The sequence below is a fragment of the Etheostoma cragini genome, chromosome 24 (genome assembly GCF_013103735.1).
Source record: "Etheostoma cragini isolate CJK2018 chromosome 24, CSU_Ecrag_1.0, whole genome shotgun sequence".
In the NCBI taxonomy this organism is placed as follows: domain Eukaryota; kingdom Metazoa; phylum Chordata; class Actinopteri; order Perciformes; family Percidae; genus Etheostoma; species Etheostoma cragini.
Genome location: NC_048430.1, coordinates 10,710,247 through 10,726,449, shown reverse-complemented (window position 1 = coordinate 10,726,449; position 16,203 = coordinate 10,710,247). Strand labels below are relative to the sequence as shown.

The following is a 16,203-nucleotide window of genomic DNA, read 5'->3' as shown; positions in this document are numbered from 1 at the left end:
TATACCAACAGTAAAATATGGTGGTGGTAGTGTGATGGTCTGGGGCTGTTTTGCTGCTTCAGGACCTGGAAGTCTTGCTGTGATAAAAGGAACTATGAATTCTGCTGTCTACCAAGAGATCCTGAAGGAGAATGTCCAACCAAGCTGAATTATACTTGGGTTCTGCAGCAGGACAATGATCCCTAACACACCAGCAAGTCCACCACCGAATGGCTGAAGAAAAACAAAATGAAGACTTTGGAGTGGCCTAGGCAAAGTCCTGACCTGAATCCTATTGAGATGTTGTGGTATGACCTCAATTCTGCAAAGATGAGTGGGCCAAAATTCCTCCAGGACGCTGTAAAAGCCTCATTGCACATTATTGCTAACGCTTGGTTGCAGTTGTTGTTGCTGCTAAGGGTGGCCCAACCAGTTATTAGGCTTAGGGGGCAATCACTTTTTCACACAGGGCCATGATGGTTTGGATATTTTTTCACCTTTAATAATAAACACCTTCATTTACAAATTGCATTTTGTGTTTAATTGTGTTGTCCTTGACTATTGTTTAAATTGGTTTGATGTTCCGAAACACTTAAGTGTGACAAACATGCAAAGGAACAGGAAATGAGGAAGGGGGCAAACACTTTTTCACACCACTGTAGACTATACTGAACGTTACATAGATTTTTTTTTAATTAAATAAGATCTAGTCTAGTGCATCTCAGGCATAACACAAGGTAAGATATTCTGGTGCAATCAATCAAAATGTAATCGTGATTATGATTTTGGCTTCCACTGATCACAAAAACCACCAACTGTCACTTTGCTGTTTCCAGTCACTGGAGGACTATAGGCAGACTGGGGGAACGCATATAAATGTTAAACATAAAGTGACGTTTTCATGCCATGGGACCTTTTTAAGAACTAGACTTAAAATCTCAAAGACACCATTGGAGTTTTTATTGTATAGCATACATTCTAGTTTGACTTAAGGCTTAAAAATCCTGTGCTCCCACACTGTTTCTGCATAATAAAAATACTTCTGAAAATGCTCACCTATCTTGCATTTAAAACAGCAGTTATACCTCTTCATCTTAGACTAAAACAAGTTTATTCATTTGCATTGGTGTGTGTGTGTGTGTCAATCTTTTTAAGAGAATAGCAGTGGAGAGGGGAGTCTGTGGTATAGTGGAATTTTGTCCAAATGAAGCCAATAAGGGTGTCCTTAACAATACGGATTTGATAGTATATGTTTTAAACTCCATTTCAACATAAACAAAAATACATTAAACCCAAAACTGGTTGGGCTTTTGGATAGGGGTGTGCCAGTCAGATAATAACAGACATTTAAGAGTAACCTTGGTGACTGCCCTGTTATCAACACTGAACTTATGAAGTACTAAGTTACTTGCAAAATAATGGAATTGAATTGCCTTGTTGCTGAAAGGTGCTGTAGAATTAAGTTGCCTTGCCTTACACCTTCAGCCTGTCAGGCAGTCATCAGGGCATAGAAACCACTGCTTGTCTCAGAGGAAGTGTAACTGCGACCGCTTTCGCCTCTCCATCAATATCATCTTGAAGTAAGAAAAACTGCAACCACAATTGAACTTTATGGGCATTACCATGACTTCAACAAACCTGCAGAGCCGATGTAGTTTGCCCGCACCTCTGTTGGCACGAGTGTGGGTCTGTCAGAGCTCCGCTTTCTGTGAATATGACAGCTTTTGGAACCAAAATTTGGAACCGAGAGATATATAGATATACATAAGTAAATAAAAGCATGGTGGCCCAATGGTAGGTACTGTTGCCTCACAGCAAGCAGGTATCTGGTTCAAACCTTGGTCTTCCCCGGCCTTTCTGTGTGGAGTGGGCGGGTGTGTATGTGTATGTAGATGGGTGCTACACATTGGTGCTGGTAGAGATTTTTTCTGATTTAAACTCTTATTCTGTACAGAACACGTCATGTGGCTGACAGTGACGTTTAGAATTCATTGAGACATAATCCGTTGTTTATTGACATCAGCAACAGATCGCATGTAGAGCATTTTGACTAGCATTTCTACTGTGTCTTAATTAAAAACAACCGGAGACTGTGTACCAGCTGATATGTTTGGTCACATTATATTAAATCGTAAAAAAAACATTTGATTTGGATTTAGTCTACCTGAAACCTTGTCGAGATGTGATCTCACTCCGCCTTCTTGAAGCTTAACTTATCTACACCAAAGATAACGCATGATAACATGCAAAAAACGTTTTTACTTATAATGCATGAACCAAAACCAAAGTGCTGTACAATAAAACCCAAATAAAATGACATAACATGGTAACGGCAAAACAAAAAGCAATTTGACTAAAACAAATTAGAATTTGTTTATACATCTGGTGCAGTTTGTCCAGTGTACAAGGCTAAACTTGTTAAACTGTCATTTTTCACTATGTATCCTTCTGTCAAATGGAAGAGTAGCTGACTAAGTTGAGCTAAGTAAAATGTATTTTTATAGCACTTTACATAAAACATACAATATAATACATATTAAAACCGTACAATTACACTCACTTACATGAAAATAAAGTGTACAGAGTTCATCCAAAGGCCCGTTGGATGAAAAAGTAGGTCTTTAACAAATTTTTAAGAGTCGATGAACAAAGCAGAGCAAATTGGACAGGAAGGGCATTGTAGAGTCTCGGTCCTACATACTCAAAAGACTGGTCACTACGGATCCTAAGCCGGGTGCAAGTAACAGTCAAGAGATTGGACATATTGGACCTTGAGGGACATGGGAATAATTACTAGGGCTCCACAATGTGTCCTGTTTTTTTTAATAGTCACTGCAATATCAACTGGCACAATAACCATATCGTTAAAGGTTGCAAAATATTGCAAAAGACACTCCGATTTTTTTGTATCAGCAAAAAAATGCCCTTTATAATGTATGTCATTCTTTTTTTAGTGCTGACTTTTACAATCAATGAAATGTTAAATTTGTTCATCAAAACTATGTATGCAAATTATTTCCTTTGTTTCAAATTCAACAAGCAGTTTGTGGTATTTTAGCAGAATATTGAGAAGGGAAGGCAATGCTAGGCATCTTTTATTTGTATAGCACATTTCAGCCACACGGCATTTCAAATTGCTTTAAAAAAGAATTGATTAAAATACAAGAATAAAAGTTCTGCAGGAAACTGTATCTGAGACTGAGAATCTTACACTTATCCTATATTTGACACTTAGCCAGTGGAGAGACTTAAGTACAGGGGTGATGTGAGATTCTCTGGATGACCTTGCTCATAAGTTTATTAAAAATAAAAAAATTTCAGGCTTTTTCCCTTTTATTTAGTGACAGTGGAAAGACAGGAAAGGGCGAGAGAGATAAGGGGGGACACGTAGCAAAGGGCCGCAGGTCCGACCTAATCCCGGGCGACTGCAGGACCCAGCCTACATTGGGCGCACTCTCTCACTGGGCAAGCCAGAGGCCGCCCCAACCCATGCTAAAGTTGACTCAAAAGAGGAAAAAAGAAATCATAATTTAATACATAATACATCATTTTTGTAAAGGAGTGATGTATTGTAAATAAATTAATGTTCTTCCTTAACCCTCAGGAACCAAGAGAATCAAAGTCGAGCAAAAACGGCACCCCTGACTCATAATTCAATAATTTTACACCAATAAAACACAGAAAATTACCGATTGTTGCAGCTAGAAGCTAACAAGCAGAGGTCACAGAGGTCTACTCTGGGTATTTCTAGCCTCAACAGATGCTTTTTTTATCCAGCCTGAAACTTTTGCCTTTTTCGGGGTCATTGAGGATTAAATCCAAACTGGTACACCCAATATTTATCCACTTGACGTGCATAATTTGTCACGTTTTCGCTCATTTCTGCCGCTAGCTCCGTGCTCTGTGTATTCTTTAGCTTTCCCATGAATATTTCAGAGTTTATTTATGGAAATGAAGGCATACTATATGCCTTACATGGGCGACAGTAAGAGCAAAGAATTTAGAGTGGGAAAAAGAGCAATCCTCCAAGTCAAACTAGTCTAATATGATCAAAGATGTTATATAGCAGTCAAGAGAGATAACTAGCGTTTTACAAAGGAGAATGACGTCACTGGTTTGAAATTTGGCATATATTTTGGCAATTTTTGAAGAAATGTAAATAGTTTGTGCTTTATATGAGTTATGTTTATTTTTGTATATAGAAAAACAGTTTTAGACAACACATGTTTGTTTCTTTACAGTGCTACTCAAGTCTTATGAGAAGTGTTTTAGAGAGGAGATTGGCTTAGGTTTTACTGCTCTGTCTGTGATATCAATACATATCTGTGAGATTCATGTTCTGTTTTTATTTACGTCTTTAAGGTTCTACAACCATTTTTAACATTCAAGTGACCAACCCAAATATCCTAATAACCCAGTTTGCCCTGGAAAAAAAAGGATGTTTTTTTTAATTGTCACTGCAATATCAACTGTGATTGACAACTGTCTACTTGACTGTAGACAACAGGGTTAATGTTTTACAAGCTTTTTTAGAAAATGAAACCAGACGATGAACTGTAAAAAGGACCATACTTCTCTGACGGTTAAAATACAGGGGGCATAAGTATACACCCCCCTATGTTAAATTCCCATAGAGGCAGGCACATTTTTATTTTTAAAAGCCAGTTACTTCATGGATCAGGATACTAAGCATTCTGATAAAGTTCCCTTGGCATTTGGAATGAAGGGAGTAATTAAAAAGTGAGTCACAGGAGGCAATACGGTCATGAATGAGTAGTTTTAGTTTGGAAGTAGAAGCCACAGATCTCAGTTTACAAATATTTCTCCGGTGGAAAAAAACTGTTCTGATCAGCTACTTTACATGTGTGTCAAACAGTGTTGACTTATTAAACATCACCCCTAAGTTAGGGCATAATCTTCCATTTCCCCGAGCATTCTGAAGCTCTGAAATAAAACTTGTTTCATCAATGCTTCAGTCAAACAGACACGTATAGGAACATCAACACGACCAGTCAAAAGTTTGGGGTCACTTAGAAAGTTGCAGGGCAGCAGTTTTCAGATTGTTTTTTTACAACATACCCCTTTAATTATAGTAAGGCTTAAAGCTGCATACTCTTACTATCTACACACAATAACGTACTTTGTTATGAACACCCGCATATTTTATTTAACAAATCCTGAATCATGTCTGAAATTTGAAGAAAAAAAAAAGAAATCGATTGGAGATTCAGCAAGAAATGATCATTTATATTAGAAAAAGGTTAATTGCCAAAATAAGTATACTTACATAGAATTATTTATTTATTTATTTATATGACAAAAACATTACACAGCATTTCTTTTATTTGCTTGCCTGCTCCTTTTTATGTATTTTCTTTCAATTTTATTATTTATTTCAACTGTAAGTACATAGGAAACAAAAAGATTTCAATGTCACCATGTTAACCTAAAGCTTTGATTACTAAAGGGTTTGCTTGGCTCCACAGCATTATACAATTACAGTATGTTGAAAGAGAAAACATGAAACTCTTACAGAATCGGAAATATTTTGATTGTGCAAAGTAGTAAAATTACCTTAAATAAACTAATACACGTACCAACAACTTTAACATTGCTTTCTTTTCAAAACCAAATAGTTGTAACATTTTTGAATAACGTTAGTAGTTTGCAGGAAAGGTCTGAAGCAGGGCCGTAGGTGGGTTGCTATTGTATTAGTAATGTTGCTGCATGTTTGAGTTGGCAGGTCTTAGCCTTAGCGTGACCGAGTAACGTTAGCACGATCTGCAACAACAGTGGCTAAATTAAGCTGTATTTTTTTTCTTTTGGAACAGCAGACGGTTTCTTTCTTGGGCACACATTCTTCTGCTGTATCTATCTCTCTATCCCATTATGCTCTATCCCTATCTCTCCCATGTTACTAACTCAACTTCTTCCCTTTCCCGGAGTCTTGTGCTCTCTTGCCCCCATAGTCTTGTGCTCTCTCGCCCCTCCTCCTATCGCTTCCTGCAGGTGTTTCTGGCTATATAAATAAAGTTGAATTGACATTTAATCGAATTATCCTCACTTTTTTATCTGTTCTTGATTGTGCAGTAGCGACCGGAGTCTCTCCCATTTTAATGTTATGCTGTTAACTGTTATGCTAACTGGCTAGCTGGCAGCTATAATGTTACCCAGCATGCCGTTTGGTGGTGTATATTTGTAAATGTACAATTATTAGTGTTACATATTGAGGAAAACAGTGGTCTTATAGGCTTGTTTGGCTTCTCCCCTCCCCCATTGTTGCACTTTTTTTTAACAAGTTTTGTTACCATTGCACTGCATAAATAGGATGCCCATACGTTATCTACTCTCCTCTGTCTATATTCTTTATGGTTTGACATGGCTTGCTTAACCTTAGCATCTCACTGATTGTTTCTCTCTCTTTCGGTTTTTATAGAAACAAAGCGGAAGAGGGGGACTTGGATGCCATAGCTGTCAGCATTGTGACAAGTCCTTTAAAACAGCTACAAATTTAAAGATTCATCAAAGAGTTCACACTGGAGAAAAACCATACAGCTGTGGCCAGTGTGGGAGATCTTTTTCTTCTAGTAATACCCTTAAAAACCATCGACGCATACACACTGGAGAAAAACCATACAGCTGTGAACAATGTGGGCGATCTTTCTCTTCTAAGACTACTCTAAACAACCATCGACGCATTCACACTGGAGAGAAACCATACAGCTGTGACCAGTGCAAGAGACGTTTTTCTCGGAGCGGTCACCTTAAAGGCCACCAACGCGTTCACACAAGAGAGAAACTTACTCTAAACGTAAAGTACTGGTGTGACCAGTGTGGGGCCGCATTCACAAGTTTAGGTAGCTTCACAATTCATCACCGCATTCACACCGGAGAGAAACCGTACAGCTGTGACCAATGTGACGCAGTTTTCAGAGTATTGGGTAGCTTCAAAATGCATCAACGCACACACACAGGAGAGAAGCCTTACAGCTGTGACCAATGCGGTGCGGTTTTTGCGCAATTGGGTAACTTGAAAAGCCATAAACGCAGTCACACAGGGGAGAAACCGTACAGATGCATCCAATGTGGCGCAGCTTTTGCACGGTCTGACTCTTTCAAAATCCATCAACGCATTCACACTGGAGATAAACCTTACAGCTGTGACCAATGTGATGCAGCTTTTGTCCAGTTAAATCACTTGAAAGTCCATCAACGCATTCATACCGGAGAGAAACCCTACAAATGTAAACTATGTGACAAATGTTTCACCAATCAAAGTAACCTAAAATCCCACCAACGTGTTCACTCTGCAAAGAAATGAGCTGCCAGTTGCCGACGATCAAATTGGTTTCTTATTGGTTGGTATTTGAAATATATACATTTTGATACTTTGTTAGTTTTGGAAAAGTGACAGTTAACAATAAATATTTTTCTTAAATATGAGTTTGTTTTGTTTTTTAAAGTCTTACTACTAACATCAACTGGTGGTTAACGGATCATAGATCCGTGGTTCGTATGGGTCTACACTCAGGGAATGCATGCAATCAATTGCAAAGTTTAATAGATTAATAATATTTTTTACTGTTGCTGTTACTTGAATTGGCTGATAAATTTCTATGAAGGGTTTCCGTGAAAAAGATGCAGGCAACGCAATGTTCTGTTCATGTGAAGATCACATGTTAAAGTCCGGTGCTAATACATACCACTTTCTCATCTGATGTTCTGATTTGATCATTTACACTTTCAAAATAACAGAAAACTTTCTGCAAAAGTTTGGGCACCCTGCAGAGTTAATATCTTGTAGACCTCCCCCCCCACGCACTGCTCTTTTAACATCTATCCATAGATTTTCAATTATGTTGAGGTCAGGAGATTGTGAAGGCCATGGCAAAACCTTCAGTTTACACCTGTTGGTGTAATCCACCGTGGATTTTGAGGTGTGTTAAGGATCATTATCCATTTGTAGAACCCATCCTCTCTTTAACTATAGCTTTTTCACTAATGGCATCAAATTAGTTAGTTAATTTGCTGAAATTTTATTGAATCCATTTTTCCTTCTACTCGTGAACTGTTCCCTGTGCCACTGGCTGCAATACAACCCCAAGACATGATTGATTCCCCCCCCCCCCCCCCCCATGCTTAACAGTTGGACAGAGATTCTTTTAATTAAATTCTGCGCCCTTTCTTCTTCAAACGTACCTTTGCTGATTCCGGCCATAAAGTTCTATTTTAACACAGAACTTGTGTTAAATTAGAACTTGAAACAGAACTTGTTCCCACAATGTATCAGGCTTGTCTTTATGTTCATATGCAAACTTCAAACGCTGATTTTTGTGGTGAGGACGTAGAAGAGGTCTTCTTCTGATGACTCTTACATGAAGATCATATCTGTACAAGTATCTCTTTATAGTGGAATGGTGTAACTCCAGTGTCTCCAGGTCTTTCTGGATGGATCGTGCAGTCAAACGTGGGTTTTGACGTGCTTTTCTCCTACTCCTGCGAGCTGTTCTGTCTATTATTTTTCTCGGTCTTCCAGATCTTGTTTTAACTTCCACTGTTCCTGATAACGGCCATTTCTTAATTACATTCCAAACAGAGGATATTGGCATCTGAAAACGCTTCGCTATCTTATTATAGCCTTCTCCTGCTTTGTGAGCGCTTTTGACTTTTTCTAGACAACTGCTTAGAAGAACCCATGGTGCTGATTGTTTGGGCGAGGTCAGATGAGTCTGGGCATTTAAAACCTTAAGATTGACATCACCTGGTCTTTCCAGACGATGATTGAGAACAATCCATGACACTGTCAGGTCTCAGCTTTCCAAAGGAGGCAGTGCATGCTAATAACTCTGTTATTTTGAAAGAGTAAATAATGGAAATAAACTCTAACTTTTTGTGACGTATGATGCAAATGTCTAATTTGTCATGTGAAGCCTTTCGGAGATTTTTCCATCTTTTCTTGGGTTCTTTATGCACGTAATAACAATGCCCAAACATTCGAACCCCACTGTATATATTGTGTATATATGAACTGTTTTAGACAACACAAATGCTTTTGTAGCATTGCTATGTGTGTGATATCAATAAATATTATTTTGTGTTATGTTTATCTATTCGCTGTTTGACTCTCAAAACATGAGAATTTCCTTTAGCTTTTATTGCTGTGTGTGACATCAGTGTGTGTGTGTGTGTGTGTGTGTGTGTGTGTGTGTGTGTATGTATGTATGTACAGTATATTTAACCTTTATTCAGGTAAATTGATTGAGAACAATTTGTCATTTGCAACTATGACCTGTCACATTCACACAGTTCCACATTCATCCCTGGAAGCTGCCCAATACAACCTCAGTCTGATCTGCTGGCCACTGAGCAGGTTGGGGTTAAGGGCGTTGCTCAAGGGCACCTCAGTGTTTGTAATGAGGGAGTGACAAGAGTTGCTCTTTTACTTTTCGTACCCAGATTTGATCCTGGCGCTCTTGGGATTGAACTGTGACCTCCCTGTCTAACTTCTAGTCCACTGCCCACCACAGATCCAATTCAATTTAGTTTTACTTATAGTATCAATTCATAACGAGTTATCTCAAGACACTTTACAGATAGAGTAGGTCTAGACCATACTCCAGAATTTACAAGGACCCAACAGCTCTAGTAGTTCCCTCCAGAGCAAGCAACAGTGAAACAGTGGCGAGGAAAAACCTCCTTTTAAGCAGAAACCTCGGACAGACCCAGGCTCTTGGTAGGCGGTGTAGAATTAAGAGTGGCAGTAAACAGTCCCAAAATATAGTAGTTTGTAGTATTTCTTTGTAGTAGTTCATGGCATAGCAGGGCACTGTGCTGCATTACAAGGCACAGCAGGACGTAGCAGGGCACCGCACAAATTAGCAGGATGTAACATGGTATCGCAGGACGTTTAGCGGGACCATGGCGACAGCTGCAACCATGATTTTGGAGCCTCCTTAATCCAAGGAAACAAGATTCAATTTTCGTTTTATTTATTTATCTTTATCATCCCACAACCTTTTTATTTTTATTTTTTTACATTCAATTGATCTCACTGCAGCACAAATATTCTGATATCCCAGTTTGTCCTGAAAATAACTATGTTTATAAGTTGACTGTGCACAAGGGGACTTATGTTTTATGAGGTTTTTTTTTTAATAAAACCAGATGGACCATGAGATGTCCAAATTCACAGATATGTTTTTCCGCTAATCCGAAAATGGATCAGATCCTTGGCTCATAACAGAAATCTGATCCGGTGCGTAAAATGTTGAAAAAACTTTCCCATCATAACTGAGAGCACCTTGGCAGTGCCAAGGAGGTGAATTGGCAACAGCTGCCAGTCCAACACCATACTTTGGTGCGTATGGGGACTTGAACCAACGACCCTCTGGTTCCTGACCCAACTCCCTACTCCCTACTGACTGAACTACCACCCCCAGACCACTTACATAGGCTACAGCGAATGCTATGCGTGGAGCATCCACACAACCGTAACTCCCGCTTTAGCCCACACACTACATTGCAACACACAAGCTGTAGTGACCCATTACATTTTGAGCGGCATGCACAACTGGTTAATGTAGGTTGTGTCTTTTTCTTTCGACTCAATAAATAATTTTTTTTTTTTCCAAACACACTCAAAAGCAAAAGTTTCTGGGAATCCGGCGAATGTAGCAAAAATGTTTGAGTAAACAATTAAAATGGCTACAAAAATGATTGATAATAAAAAATACTATGGTTAATCATTGTGATTTAAGGTAAATTAGTTACCTTATTTTAATTCCAAAGGCCAAGGGATCCATGAAGTAACTGCCCTTTTAAAATAAAAAAGTACATGTCTCTATGGGAATTTAACATAGGGGGGTGTATACTTATGCCCCCTGATGAACTTTTATTTATTGACAATACATTAATCATTCACAAAGACAATTGGTGTCCTTAAAAGGTTGGATTTTCCTAATGTTTTTTAATTAAGGTATTAAGATCAATTTCCAAAAACTGTTACAAAAATACAAAATGTGGAGTGATTTGACGTCTACAATGTGCTCTCTTCAGAGACACTTGAAAATATAGGATTTTCTCGCCTAAATTTTTACCCTTAAAAAAGTGCTGCAGTTTCCACATGCTTTGGCCCTCTGGGATGACCCTGAGTTAATTGGGAAGTTAACACTCTCAACTTGTTTCTAGTGGAAGTGTGACACTAGGCCTTACTGACACAGGGCTACAGAGGTTAGAACACAGAATTTCTATTTCCGTCCAAATAACTCATCTGAAAAATTAATAATAAGCACTACTGTAAGCATATTACATGGGCTATATACTAAAATAGTACCCTAGCATCATGTCTCAACTTAGAACAGAAAAAATCCAGAAAAAAATGACTTATAAAATGGATTTTGTATGAATGTATTTCTACAGATGTGTCTGTGCGTTTGTCTTATTTCTTATTTCTAGAAAAGCCAAAAAAGTGCTAAATACAAAACTTCTGAAATACAAAAACACATCCACATCACTCACAGATATGTCTGAAAGAAGTACATACATAGATTTAACAGAAATAAGTAATCATAATTTCATGAAATGGTGAAATGCCATCAGAAGTCCATATTTTTGCCTTCAGACAGCTGTAAGAGACCACAGGAATAGTTTTTGTTGGCCATGTTTGATATCTATCAACTCGTCTTCTTATTGGCTACACAGGGATGCCAGTTTTATGACCTTATCTTCTAATTTGTGGGCTCCACTGTCAAGCTTTCCCACGTGGGCCCAATGGGGAGTGTGAGATTTCATTTGCTTAGCTTGGGGGTATCTTGATATACCCTGATCCTATTGGCTGGGAACAACGTTCATTGCAAACTGCACAAGCCAGAGAATGTAACGCTGTCTTTGGTTTTGCTGTAGCCCGCCCACGGAAAAAGATACACACGATAGAAACCAAGAAATGATCTAGATTTCTCTACGTCAAAACTTGGGCTGAAACTACAAGATTGTGAAGGGACCAGATAATTATGGATTACAAGGCTTGGATATTCTAATACCTTAGGGTGTTTTTGATGTAGGAAACTAAGGTTTTGGGCGATCTTTCACCGCTGTGATTAAAGACACGAGGAGACAGGTAGGAAACACACACTCGATTAGACTCAAATCTTTCTGTGTTTCTTTACTTCAGAACATGATTATCACCGTTGTGAGTCACCTTATTGCTTCGTGTGTGGGCTCGATGGAATCAGGAGACTTTAAGCTTTCAAATGATGTATGGCATGAGCGTGTTTATGACGGTTTAATGCTTACAATTTAGGAAAGAAGTCAGCACTTCCGAAAAACGGTGAGTTTATTTCCCGTGCACGGGAACCGTCCGCCCAAGAAGTTAAGTCAAGACTGAAATACTTCTAGACAGTTTTGTTTGGATAAATTCATGAGATTTCCAGCAAATCTTGTCATCGATCATCACTCCAAGGAATTTCATTTCATTTACTCTTTCTATATTGACACCTTCTATCTGTAACTGAACTTAATTGATAGATTTACTATTACTAAATATCATGAATTTGGTTTTACTCACATTTAATGAGAAATTATTCGTGTCTTCTGAAGTGATTAAGTCCAAGACCAAATATGTTTGTGTCATCTGCAAGTAATACAAAATTTCAGAAACTTTATACATGTCGTTTGTATAGAGGATAATTAGTTTTGGTCCCAATACTGACCTCTGGGGGACAACACACGCAATGTCCAAACATTCAGATGAATAATGTCCCGACTTCACAAATTGTTGCCTGTCTTTTAAATAACTGCTTAACCAATTTAACACTATTCCAATTTAATGAATAATATTTCATGATTAACTGTATCAAATGCTTTTTTTATCAAATCTATAAATACCCCAACTCCATATTTCTTTTTGTCAGTGGAATTTGACATTTCATCTATGAGATCATTTAAAACTAGGGATGTTTACCTATTGTTTCTGAATCCATATTGATTGTCAGTAAGTAATTTGTTTTTAAGAATTTGTTCAATCTGTCACTGAATTTTTGAGAATTTGAGAATGGCAGAGAGACGGGTCTGTACTTTGTGAAGCTGTGTTTATCTCCAGTTTTGTACAAAAGGTATGACTTTTGCTATTTTCATTTTAATTTGAAATTTACCAGTTTGGAATGACAAATTAAAAATGTGGATCTCATAACCATTAACATGCTAGCCTAAACCAACATCAGCTAAGCAGTGTGGCTTTCCAAATACTTTCAATTGAATTCAATTTTATTTATAATGTCAATTCATAACAAGAGTTATCTATTCAATTCAATTTTCCCTTCAATTTTATTTATAGTATCAATTCATAAGAGTTATCTCAAGACACTTTACAGATAGATCCCACTCCAGAATTTACAAGGATCCAACAGTTCTAGTAGTCTCCTCCGGAGCAAGCAACAGTGCAACAGTGGCGAGTAAAAACTTCCTTTTAGGCAGAAACCTCGGTTATCTCAAGACACTTTACAGATAGCATAGGTCTAGGACACAATATAATTAACAAGGACCCAACACTTCTTTTTCCGATACTGGTGCTAAAACAATACTTTTACTTTTAAGGTGGGGCCTGCACAGAAACATATATATTTATAATGTATATGTATTTATGTTATATAAAATAAAAAGAAGCACAAAACGAAGATTGGTGACATTAAAGAACAGCTTGTTTATTGCTAAGGCCACATGACAAGAACAAGCACCAAATGGGAAAAGGGTATTTTATAATAACTTAACATGCACGCCGAGGCTGGTGAGTTTCAAGTCAACGCACCTAACGCCATGTTTTTCCGACAACGGCAGCTGTCTGCGGACTGTTAAGTCCCGGAGTTGGAATCCTCTCCAGGGAAACACAGTCACACTTTACACCGCTTAACGTAAGTAGTTAGCATTTTGACCATTGTGTTTAATCCAGCTGGTAGCCAATGGTAACGCAGCGTCCCGTGCAACGATGCTTCTAAATAAATATGTTTAAAAAAAGAAGTGAGGCACTGAAAATTTTCACCGAAATTTTCGTTCTTATTATTCTTAGCTTACGTTGGAACAGGCGCCCTATTGGCACCGCGTTTCAGTACCCAACCCTTAATATCACTTTTAGAGAATTCCTTTAGAGAGTGTTCAAACCTGACTGAGGTCCTCTGTTCTCCTTCTAGACTGGATCTCCACTCCACCTTTTTTCTCTCCTGTGTGTGTGGGTTCTGAAGTGAATATGTAGACTTCCACTCAATGTAAAAGCCTTCTTACAGACCGAGCAGGTAAATGGTTTCTCTCCTGTGTGGATTCTGATGTGTTTTTGTAAATTGCCACTCAACGTAAAAGCTTTCTTACAGACTGAGCAGCTAAATGGTTTCTCTCCTGTGTGGGTTCTCATGTGTGTCTTCAAACTTCCACTCACTGTAAAAGCTTTCTTACAGACTGTGCAACTAAATGGTTTCTCTCCTGTGTGGATTCGCATGTGTCTACGCAAACTTCCACTCTCTGTAAAAGCATTCTTACAGATGGAGCAACTAAATGGTTTCTCTCCTGTGTGGATTCTCATGTGTTTCTGTAAACTCCCACTCACTGTAAAAGCTTTGTTACAGACAGAGCAGCTAAATGCCTTCTCTCCTGTGTGGATTCGCATGTGTCTATTTAAATACCCACTCTCTATAAAAGCTTTCTTACAGATTGAGCAGCTAAACGATTTTTCTCCTTTGTGAATTTTCATGTGTTTTTGTAAACTTCCATTTACTGGAAAAGATTTGCTACAGACCGAGCAGCTAAATGTCTTTTCTCCTGTGCGAGAACTCACGTCTCTCTTCAGATGTCTCTTTTTCAAATCTATACTACATCTTAAACCACAGTCTGGGACGTCATTACTATTCAGAGAGTTTAAACCTGACTGAGGTTTTTTAGTCTCCTCCCAATCAGCACTGTCATCAGTCTCTGCTTCGGACGAGTGTCCAGTCTGGTCATCAGTATCTGGTTGTAGATGTGTATCTGGATCTAAGGAGATCTGATGTTTCTCTTCATCTTCTTCACTCTTCACATGAAGAACAGTGAATGGGAACGTGGTGATATCAGCATCCTCTGGCTCCTGAAGCTGCTCCCTCTCGTGACTGATCCAGAGTTCCTCCTGCTCCTCTTTAATTTGTGGGGGTTTTGTGTCCTCTTGGTCCAGATTGGAGCTCCACTCCTGCTGATGTTCTTCACCAACAATCACTTTCTGGACATCTGAAGGTAAAGCTGAAACACAAACAGACAGTCGTTGATTTGAATCTTAATAATTTGCTAATAATTTGGGGTGGCAGTAGCTAAGAGTAGCCAACAACATTTAACTCAATGTCATGCTTTAACATTTACCTTTCTGTTAACTTTAGTCCCTCCCAAATTGATAAATTTGTAGAGGGTGCTACGACCTGCCTAAAGATGACTTTAGACTCTGTTGCTTCTCCCAAAAAGATGATTAAGCAAAGAAAACAAGCACTTTGGTATAACTCCCAAACTCGCATATTAAAACAAATCTCTCAAAAACGCACTGTAGCCAGGCTGGCAGATAGTCACAGCTCTTTTGAGCCAGCTGTTCCTATAGCTCTGAGTAGTGACGACTTCATCAGCTTCTTAAATGATCAAATCAAAACAATGAGAGAAAATTCATCACCTTGTCCCCTCAACAGTTCACCTTTAAAACGCAGGACTACTAGAACGGATGACAAGACCATGACCAAGGGATGGGCATTAATCATTAATATTTTTTAACATTTTATAAATTAAAAATGCAATGAAAATACAGCGTGTTTTTCGTCAATGAGATCTTTATTACAAGAAGAACAACTTGTTGCAGTTAAACTGGACGTTCGGTTAGGCTAAACTCAAAGATATAGGTGCGGCGGTGCTCTAAAGCAGCGGAACCTGTAGCTGCAAGTCAGCGTTTTTAAAAGCGTTTTTTAAAAACGTTTTTAAAAGCGTTTTAGGAAGTTTTTCCTCGCCACTGTCGCACTGTTGCTTGCTCTGGAGGAAACTACTAGAACTGTTGGGTCCTTGTAAATTCTGGAGTGTGGTCTATCTGTATAGTGTCTTGAGATAACTCTTATTATGAATTGATACTATAAATAAAATTGAATTGAATTTCTTAGTTGTGAACGATTTTCACAACTAAGAAAATTCCCTTCTTTAATTTAGTTTGCAAACCGAACCGTTCCACCCCCTACCCAGTAG

General features: G+C 38.4%; 2 protein-coding genes and 1 long non-coding RNA gene across 5 annotated transcripts in view; 2 read left to right on the top strand and 1 right to left on the bottom strand.

Annotated features, from left to right (window-relative positions):
• The window catches only part of LOC117939553, a 5,067-nt gene extending 977 nt beyond the window's left edge, over positions 1-4,090 (top strand). Inside the window, exon 3 of the long non-coding RNA XR_004655604.1 lies at positions 4,078-4,090. This is a non-coding gene — a long non-coding RNA (uncharacterized LOC117939553). The remainder of the gene's footprint in view (positions 1-4,077) is intronic.
• The window catches only part of LOC117939525 (zinc finger protein 239-like), a 9,860-nt gene extending 2,168 nt beyond the window's left edge, over positions 1-7,692 (top strand). Inside the window, exon 2 of the mRNA XM_034864953.1 lies at positions 6,416-7,692. Within this exon, the coding sequence (XP_034720844.1) occupies positions 6,416-7,300 (885 nt within the window). The 3' untranslated portion in view covers positions 7,301-7,692. The remainder of the gene's footprint in view (positions 1-6,415) is intronic.
• A 6,030-nt stretch (positions 7,693-13,722) lies between these two features.
• LOC117939512 (gastrula zinc finger protein XlCGF17.1-like) overlaps positions 13,723-16,203 on the bottom strand; it is a 5,064-nt gene continuing 2,583 nt past the window's right edge. For 2 of the 3 annotated variants that reach the window (XM_034864932.1, XM_034864934.1), the window contains one exon: positions 13,723-15,231. In XM_034864932.1, the coding sequence (XP_034720823.1) occupies positions 14,156-15,231 (1,076 nt within the window). In that variant the 3' untranslated portion in view covers positions 13,723-14,155. The remainder of the gene's footprint in view (positions 15,232-16,203) is intronic. The other variant, XM_034864933.1, reaches the window with a different exon arrangement.